At 26.7% G+C, this 10,297-nt stretch overlaps 1 protein-coding gene across 3 annotated transcripts; it reads left to right on the forward strand.

Moving 5' to 3' along the window:
- The first annotated feature begins 2,845 nt into the window (after positions 1-2,845).
- Positions 2,846-9,145, forward strand: LOC113551710 (fatty acyl-CoA reductase wat-like). 3 transcript variants are annotated; one of them, XM_026954115.1, is made up of 9 exons: positions 4,102-4,181; positions 4,236-4,394; positions 4,789-5,037; positions 6,975-7,102; positions 7,178-7,287; positions 7,478-7,667; positions 7,738-7,998; positions 8,279-8,536; positions 8,606-9,145. In XM_026954115.1, exons 2-9 carry the CDS (start codon positions 4,380-4,382, stop codon positions 8,697-8,699), a joined length of 1,305 nt encoding a protein of 434 aa, XP_026809916.1. In that variant the 5' UTR covers positions 4,102-4,181; positions 4,236-4,379; the 3' UTR covers positions 8,700-9,145. The 3 variants fall into 3 exon arrangements, with proteins under 3 accessions (XP_026809917.1, XP_026809916.1, XP_026809914.1); XM_026954116.1 differs by lacking the exons at positions 4,102-4,181; positions 4,236-4,394 and adding an exon at positions 2,846-2,877; XM_026954113.1 differs by lacking the exon at positions 4,102-4,181 and having other exon boundaries at positions 4,190-4,394.
- Positions 9,146-10,297: the final 1,152 nt, after the last annotated feature.

Raw genomic sequence — 10,297 nt, forward strand, 5'->3', positions numbered from 1 at the left:
CTTACGCATATGCAAGTATCACTGTAAATAGTTAACTTAAGTAACTATAGTTATTGCAGTATGAAACAAAATCTTCCGAGTAAGCAATGGTCCACCAATGATCTAAATCACGAAACTTATATTAACAATCAAATAATAAAGAACGTACCAAAAGTATTTTTGAGCGAAAGGTATTCAAATAAACGACTGCAGTCAGTATAGCCGAGTATATCAAAGTTGTTGGGAATACTTTTGATATTCACGGATTTCACTACCTCTTGTAAAATACGAACGATACCATTGCATCAAATTGCTGTTTATATTTGTATTATTTTTACTCAAATTATACTTGTTGCAATACAATTTTAACAAGTACAGGTAAAATAATATTACGTCAACATTTTTTTGGTAAGTAAATCTTTTATGGCCAGGAGTCATTTCGTTGATTTTTGAACACTAATAATGTTACTATGACGTAGTGAGCGTAAAAAAAAAAATTTTAAAAAATTATAAATAATTAAATCTTGTTGTATTGTATTTAAAGAGAATTAAATAAGAACATTTTTTATATTTTATTAAAAAATTCATATATTATATAACGTATCATATTAATTATGCTATTTATTGTTTGACGCAGTAAAACAAGTTGTTAAGTTTTTGATTGAATAAACTTCTTTTTAATTTCCGATTGTTATTTTTAGAACAAAATTTTTTCACAGATGTATATACGTAGTTTGTTCCACAGAAAACCACGGATAATCCTCAAAGCGTATTTTAATAGTATTAAATGCTTACCAAAGTATTATAATGAAAAGAATGTCTAAACAGTACCAGAACAATTTCCCAAGCGTCTGCCATTTCAAATCATATTTTGTTTTTTTAAGTTTTTCATACCAGGCAGTTGAAAAAAAATTATAATTGGATGAAATAAAAACCCAAGTTTACTTTCAACTGTGAATTTTTGACAATTATTCTGTAAAATATGGTTTCTACATTCAATCTTTCTACTATAGTAAACGCGCAGGTAAACGATTAGTAACCCTACTACCACTAACACTCGTGAATAAAAAAAATTTAAATTTTTTATACAGATATATTCTTTTTAAGTATTTATTTTCTTACCAATCAGTTTATATGCAATACAATTTAAACAAGTACCTAAAATATAAAGTGAAACTACTAAAATAAGTAAGTACCTATATCACTTCATATTAATTTTTTTGGCATGAAAATGTTTCATGGTCAGTGGTCATTCAGTTGATTTGTGAACGCCTAGAATGTTACCATGACGTCGTGAGCGTAAAAAAAAAATGTGATTCGTATTGATAGTTATATGGTCTAAACGAACTACCAGCTTCAAAATCCTTTACTGTCACCATACCATAAGTCACTTGGTCTCAGACCCCCAATCTACCAATCAACAACACTATCATTAACTTTTCTAACGTTACCGATACATAAATGTGAACCTGCCCCATAAAGGTATAAAGGCACAGACATAGAAAAACCCATTTTAAAACTAAAATACACAGTTTTAATAATATCAATATCCAATATGAAAGTAGATATAAGCGAATTAGCTGGAAATATTCAACATCAATTATCACATTAGAATCTAAAAACTATTTATTTAAAAACATTTATATCCTTTTGCACTCAAGAATTAATTAACATATATATTAATTTTAAAATATTCCATACATACTTATTTTATTCAAATCTAATTCATAAGAAAATCCGAAAGTTAAATAATACAATTAATCATATAATATATATATATATACACAAATAACTAAAATAATAATATTATAAACTATAATTTCAATATAATCTAAATTTTTATTAAATAAGATTATGAACTTAAATAATACTTTCTCAAAATACAGAGACAATATTAAAAGAATTTTTTTGTACACCCTCGTGTGTGTATTTTTCTCCTGAATGTTCTAAGTTTAAAAAAAAAAATAGGTAAGGCCGTATTTCGAATTTTGGCAACTAGGACATTTATGAAACGCTGCCCCTCTGTTATAGGATATTAAAGTTACAGATAACTATATTTGTGAAATGTGATACTTTATTTCACATAAAACAAACATAGATAACAGCTTATACGGAACTTTTTGTTATTTTTTCAAGCTATATTTTCTTATTGATATTTATAGAATAAAAACAAAAAAAAAAACAGACATTTCTAATGTCCACGAATGAACAATATAAGAAAATCAATTTTGTTTTATTTAATAAAACCCAACTTTTCATAATTGAAATTTAAAAAAAATTAAAACTTACTACCAAGTCTATCATACGATTTAATTATTATAAGATATATGGACTCTTTTCTTGAAGATTCAAAACTTTTACATAATATATTGCTATGTTATGAAGAAAAACAAATTACTGTTACTAATTTAAGTAAAATAAATTAATATAAAAATTCATAGCAATATATTTATATGATTATATAAAGTGCTTTGAAAGGATAAATACATTTAAAGAATCTGTGTTGACCTCCAATCAAACATGTAGGAATGACATATTTTAAAGTGGGGGCTCAGTAGAACCAACAATCGCCATTTTCAACAGCGATACATAAAAGAGAAAAATCAATTCCCAGTTTAATAAGTTTAGAATCGATATATCAACAGTGTGGGGGCGTGACTGCAGTGTAACGATTATATTATTATTGTATTTAATTAAGCTAGAAGAAAAATTTAAATGAGTATTACAGAAACATTTCAAAACGGGACGGTTTTCGTTACCGGATGTACGGGGTTTCTAGGGAAAATACTAACAGAAAAATTTCTTAGGATATGTGACGTAAAGAACATTGCGATTCTTGTTAGAGGTAAAAATGGTTTAACTGCCAGTCAACGAGCAGAAAATATGTTTGAACAATCTGTAAGTAATTTTTTGTTTTTAATAATAATTTTTTTTAAATTAAATTAATAAATATTATCTATAACTGACTATTAATTATAATAGGTAAGTACTTTATCATTATCGAATTTAATACCATACTATATTATAGCGGTTACAAAAAATAGACACAATTTATTTCGTTTAAAAATATTTTCAATTAAATACGATAATAATTGTGAATTTGTTTCTTGGTCTCCAATAAAACCTAAATATAATTTTAAAACAATTTTTATGATTTGACAGTATATAATTTAATACCTGTTACACATATTTTATTTATCTTCATAAAACCTTTGGCATGTAAATGTTTCTTGGCCATTGATCATTGATTTGATTTGTGAACACCCAGAATGTTACCATGAATCAACAATAAAAGAAAATTAATTTTGTTTTATTTAATGAAACCAAACGTTTCATAATTATAATTTTAAGTCGATAAAAAGTTTAAAAATTTAATACAAAGTCTTTCATACGTTTTAACTATTATAATATGTATGAACTCCTTTTTAAAAGATTTAAAACTTTTACATAATATATTACTATGTTATGAAGAAAATTAAATTACTTAGCATAATGTATACGTGCTATCACTAAATTGCAATGAGTAATCACTATTCTTATTCAATTTAGCCGGTATTTCAAAAGTATCACAGTTAAATTATTATAGATAGACACTAGCTCTATTATTTAGTAATATTTGCATTAATATAAGTTCATATTTAGTATAAAAATCAGCATTATGTTATCATATAAAATATTTAGATATTATCTACACTATAAATATTAGTTATTTCTACTAAAGTTATTTCAATTTATAATATATTTTATGTATTTGACCCCACTAAGTATAATAATAGATAATTTGTTGTGTTATTATAATTCAATCAGAAAAATACTATTTGAATTATAAGTGTTTAATTAAATCATATTCGTAATTTAAACTTAAACTATTATTATAGATGCTATATTATAACTTTATAAATTAAAGTTAATAGTATGTTACTAAATAAAGTAAAATAAATTACTATAAAAATACATAGCAATATATTTATATGATTATATAAAGTGCTATGAAACAACAAATACATTTATAGGATCTGTGTTGACCTCCAATCAAACTCGTAAAAATTACATATTTTATAGTGGGGACTCATTAGAACCAACAATCGGCATTTTCAACGGCGATACATAAAAGAGAAAAAACAATTCACATTTAATAAGTTTAGAATCGATATATCAACAGTGTGGAGGCGTGACTGCAGTGTAACGATTATATTAGTATTGTATTTAATTAAGCTAGAAAAAAAATTTAAATGAGTATTACAGAAACATTTCAGAACGGGACGGTTTTCGTTACCGGATGTACGGGGTTTCTAGGGAAAATACTAATAGAAAAATTGCTTAGGACATGTGACGTAAAGAACATTGCGATTCTTGTTAGAGGTAAAAATGGTTTAACTGCCAGTCAACGAGCAGAAAATATGTTTGAACAATCTGTAAGTAATTTTTTGTTTTTAATAATAATTTTTTTTAAATTAAATTAATAAATATTATCTATAACTGACTATTAATTATAACAGGTAAGTACTTTATCATTATCGAATTTAATACCATACTATATTATAGCGGTTACAAAAAATAGACACAATTTATTTCGTTTAAGAATATTTACAATTAAATACGATAATAATTGTGAATTTGTTTCTTGGTCTCCAATAAAACCTAAATGTAATTTTAAAACAATTCATATGATTTGACAGTATATCATTTAATATCTATTAAACATATTTTATTTTGGTTAACATAATATTTTCTAACAATATAATAGAATCTTTAAAATAACTAATGTTACAAGACCATATTTTATCATTGATTATTCTATGTTTTAAGATATTTGACGGCCTTAGAACTGAAAAACCCGACTTTATGACCAAGATAAAAATAATCGATGGACGTTTAGAAGAATACTTATTAGAAATTTCAACAGAAAATCGTGATTGGTTGATAAAAAATGTGAATTTTGTTTTTCATTGTGCTGCTACCGTCAAATTTAATGAAACTCTTCGAGTAGCAACAAAGATAAACATTCAAGGAACAGAAAATATATTAGCACTAGCAACGGACATGAATAACCTTAAAGTAATAGAAAATATATAATAATATAGATCATCAATTATAATTATTATTTTTTTTTCTTAATTTTTGCCATTGGGCTGTAAAAAATGGTTTTCAACAATGATGGTAGACTACTTATATTGTAGCAAATTAAATCAATTTGGTACTTTAAAAATTAAAAGTAAAAAATTCACAATATTTTTTAATAATTATTAAAAAAAATGAAGAAATACAGATATTTTTATGTAAATCCAGTTTTTGATAAAACCAATTGTTTTTTTTATTTAACTTAATAACAGATAATCGTAAATACTTAATCATTTTACAAAGCGTTTAAAATCTAATGTTATTTTAAAAGTAAATTTAATGACTTGTATTGCTTTATAAATAAAATGTTTCCTTTTATACACTGACAGGCCTTTTTAACTCAAAATTAGTTTTCGTTTAATGTATTCTTGTCAAATTTAACACAACCATTACTGTGACCTACTCCAAATTTGATATACAACAAAACAGTGTCCACTTGCTTACCTACTCTACAGTAGATAATTATTTTCAAGCCAACATTTTTATTATCAATATAAATATTTAATATTATGGATTACTTTTATGATTCATTTTATACCTAGTCGTGCCATAAGTTCTGTCCCTATTTATCAGTTGTTCCATTAATATTTTACGATAACACTAATGACTTTGTTTATGAATATAATTTTCAACAATTGTAATATCTACTATTTTTGGTTAGTACGATAGTTCACGTCAAGTATTAAACATGGAATGGGGTATTAAAGAAAATCGTGTTGCTGTTATTGCGTTATTTAAGTGTAATAAAACACCATTAGAGATTTTCAACTTGTTGAAACTGTTGAAAATAACGAAAAAATTTGTTTATCGGACCATAAAACGGTTCAACGAGTTCAACACTATAGATGACAAGCCAAGAAGTGGACGTCCACGTGAAATAAGAACAAATGCAGCAGTCAAAGCTGTCGCACAGAGGATTCGTAGAAATCCACTTCGCAAGCAAAAAATCATGGCTAGAGAAATGAAAATTCCACCAAGAACCATGTCACGAATAATTAAAGAAGACCTTGGTCTTGGTGCTTATCGAAGAAGCACCGGTCAGCGGTTGACCGACGCTTTACGTCAAATTAGAACGACAAGAGCGAAGAAGTTACTTAAGCGGTACGCAAAAAATGGCCACAGACAGATACTGTTTACAGATGAAAAAATTTTTACTGTAGAAGAAAAATTTAACCGTCAAAATGATAGAGTTTATGCTCACAACTCTCGGGAAGCTGCTGAAAATATTCAAAGAGTAGAAAGAGGACATCATCCAGCCTCAGTGATGGTTTGGTGGGGAGTGTCATATGAGGGTGTTACTCAACTGCATTTCTGTGAGCAGGGAGTCAAAACACGTGCGGTTAACTACCAAAACGATATTTTAGAAAAGGTAGTGAAGCCTTTAAGTGATACTTTGTTTGTAGGAAAGAACTGGACCTTTCAGCAGGATTCAGCGCCTGCACATAAAGCAAAAACCACACAACGCTGGTTAGAGGTCAATTTACCTGAATTTATCGCCGCTCAAGATTGGCCCTCGGGAAGTCCAGACCTCAATCCTTTGGACTACAGACTGTGGAATATTTTAGAGGAGAAGGCCTGCTCTAAGCCCCATCGAAATATCGAATCATTAAAAGCCGATTTGGTAAAATCAGCTGCCTCAATACCGTTAGAAGTGGTGCGTGCTGTCATAGACGAGTGGCCAGATCGTTTGAAGAAGTGTATAAATGCAAATGGTGGACATTTTGAATAGTATTTATTTTTTTTTAGTTAGTAAGTTAATAAAGAATAAATAACATCAGTTTTTTTATATTTGTTTTATTTTATTTATTAAGTATACACCTTTGTATAAGGGACAGAACTTATGGCACGACTAGGTAATGTACTATTTGCGTTAGGGTTTTGTGTATGTATCAACCGCTTATTCACACTGTCCGAGAAATGAAATTAAAGAAGAATTCTATCACGTTCCAATAACAGTCAAAGAATTAAAACAATTAATTAAATTAGATGAAAATATTGACAAGTAAAAAATTGTATTTTTCATTTCTTATTATTTTTACTTTACTAATATTTAATTTGAATATTCCGTGGTAAATAGCGTTTTGGAAGATTGGCCTAATACATACACATTCACTAAAGCACTCACAGAAAACATGATATTAACGGAAAAAAAACAATTACCGATTTCAATATTTCGTCCATCAATTGGTAAGGATATCATGTTTAAAATAAAGTTTGATTATTCTGGATTTATAACAATTTTATGTTTAATTATATTTGATAATAGTATTTTTTAACTATTTAATATTTAGCTACAGTTTATTTTATGTGTTAATAATGTATATATTTTGTATGAAATTCCTAATTGAAGATATTAAACGAAGATATAACATTATAGTAGGTTGCACGCAATCTGAACCAGAACCAGGTTGGTTTGATAGTATGCAAGGATTAGCCGCTCTAGTTACTTCAGTCATCGTTGGATTTTTAAGAGCATTACCAATTTCAATAAATAAAAAAGCAGATTTTGTCCCAGTTGATTACTCTGCCAATGCACTAATTAGTGTAATGTGGGATACAGTCATCAGGTAAAATAATTACTTATTTAGAAATATATTTACAGCGTAATCATCTTCGTTTTATTCCGATTTTCTGTAGATATAAAAATAGTGATGAAAAAAACAATGAACCAAAAATCTATAATTACGTGTCTAGTTTCGACAGTCCCTTACTTCTGGGCACGTTCCTTGACTATGTTTATGAAACTTACTATGAGGTGCCTCCGTTACAATCAATATGGTATATATGTTGTGTGTTTTCAGCAAATCGTTGGATCATTAGTATTATGAGGTTTTTATTACACCGAATACCTTCTGCGCTTGTAGATTTGTCATTATTTATTTGTGGCAAAAATCCAAAGTAAGTAATGTGTCTAATAACCGTACTGTTCAAGATCAGGATTTCCGTTAACAATGGTTTATGATTTTGTTTATCCATTTCTATTTTCTATTATAATGTAGTGACTTTTAATTGGTCAATATTTTTAAATTCTTAGTTCATGGCGATTTTTTTTTTTTTTTTTGGTCAGACTTATTACAGTACTTATCTACTTATTTATTCAAATCATTTACCATCACGGATTACCAAAAATCTTAACACTTTTAAATAATTATGATTGTAAATATATTTATACTTTTAGAATGTTGAAAATGTATGCGAAAACAGAAAAAATGACGGATACGCTTAGTGTGTTTACTACGAAAGAGTGGAAATTCGATAATAGTAATACTAGAAAATTATGGACGTTACTAAGTCAAGAGGATCGCAAGACGTTTCGCTTTAATTTCGAAGGATTTGATTGGAGGCTCTATACACGAAATATAGTCTACGGGGTTAGGAAACATATTCTACATGAAGACTTTAATAACATAACAAAAGCATTATCAAAACAACGAAAGTATATAGGAGTCTTTATTTTGAATGTTCAATTGTTTTGTAGTTACGTATATCTTATTGTTGTTTTCAGGTTATTTTGGTTGCATCATTTGTGCATTTGTTTCTTTATTTACATCGTATTACAAGTATGTTGGATGTTTGTGGTACTACTAATGCAGACCTAAGAATAATGCGCTTAAAGAACTTCCCTCGTCAACTATTATTGTGATTATACATTTTTTTTATTATCATTATTATTATTTGTATTATTTTATAATATCGTCAATCAAATATTAATATTCCCAAATCATAATTCAATATCTATTCATGTACCTATACACAATAACAACAGTACCTATACCTATAAAATTTATAAATCAGCACTATTGTCCATTTGTTACTAAACTTATTTCTAATTTTATAACAAAGTTTAAATAGTTTTGATATATAACAGGCATTGCCAACATTAATGGTTACCAAGAACCCAAAATTTTAAATTTTAATAATGAATAATATTAATTAATATTAATTATTATTGTTATATTATAATAAGTGAATTTTAATCTCATAAATAAGACGCAGCAGGATCTGACGATGACGAGAGCCACATTCGGCGCGCGAGCTGCAAGTAAGCCACTCCTGATATATAACTTAAAACATGCAATTTCCTAATAGATTTTAATACAAATTATGCATTTTTGTTATGTTATAAAAAAAAATATTAATTAAAAAATTGGATTTGGTTGCATTTTTATTTTAAGTTATTTATATACTCTGTTAACTGATACTCTGCATAGAAATTATTGTTTTATGTTGGAGTCTTTTTTTGGGATAGTTTGCAAGTAAATCTTACAGTGCATTTTGTAAGACAAATGGTAAAATAATAAATATAGTCTAGAAGATTTGTATTGTAGATGGTAAATATTGGTTAATATCAATTGTTTTTTTTTTTTTTTTTTTTTTAATGTAAAATTAACCGTTCAGTTTTGACTAGAAGTAATCACCTCTGCTCTTTCTACACCGCGAAGGCTTAGATATGATTAAAAAAAGTTTATCGATTCGACATCTACTAGTTTTCAAATTAAATTAATTGCCATAATACCCAAAGGTGGGCATTAATTAATTAAAAAGTTAATTTTTTTAAAACTTTTTAACTTAACTAGTTAGTTCATTTTCTAATAAACTAATGAGCTTAACTAGTTTAATTTGCAGTTGAAATAACTTAGGTTTTCTCAGTTGATTTAAAAAAAAATCAATCAAGTTAAGAACATTTTGAAATTTTTCATTTACACGTAAATATTATTATATTACTATAAAATAAAAATAATCCAATACTATAATAACACAATACACAATCATTTCTGTTATTTTCATTGATAACATAATTTTGTATAATTTAAATTAATAAAATAATAATTACCTATTAGTAAAGTGAAAGTATAAGTGTATAGCAGTGTACATTATGATAAAAGTTCAATAAAATTATTTTTTATAATTTAAAAATAAGAAAATAGAAAGACACATTCATTTTTTTTTTTGAGGTTTACATGCTAATTTAAAAAAATTAATTAGCTTTTTTTAAATGGAGTTAAGTCCTCTTAACTTAACTTAACTTGAGTTAATTATTTTCATTAACTTGCCCACCTTAATTAATACCTATATCTAAATATCTTTTATTCTTATTATAATTACAACTATAATAAAGTTTGCCTTATTGCGTTTTATATATATTATTTTATATTAGGTACCTTTTACATAATGTCACCGATAATGTCGGGGTGAT

This window comes from Rhopalosiphum maidis, chromosome 2 (assembly GCF_003676215.2).
Source record: "Rhopalosiphum maidis isolate BTI-1 chromosome 2, ASM367621v3, whole genome shotgun sequence".
NCBI lineage: Eukaryota > Metazoa > Arthropoda > Insecta > Hemiptera > Aphididae > Rhopalosiphum > Rhopalosiphum maidis.

What these genes read in the sequence shown, in the direction of transcription:
- LOC113551710 (XM_026954113.1), top strand. Translation starts at nt 4,212, where the DNA reads ATGAGTATTACAGAAACATTTCAGAACGGGACGGTTTTCGTTACCGGA. An exon ending in TTAGATGAAAATATTGACAA is followed by an intron (nt 7,103 to 7,177) that starts GTAAAAAATTGT and finishes CGTGGTAAATAG; the next exon opens with CGTTTTGGAAGATTGGCCTA. An exon ending in ATGTGGGATACAGTCATCAG is followed by an intron (nt 7,668 to 7,737) that starts GTAAAATAATTA and finishes GATTTTCTGTAG; the next exon opens with ATATAAAAATAGTGATGAAA.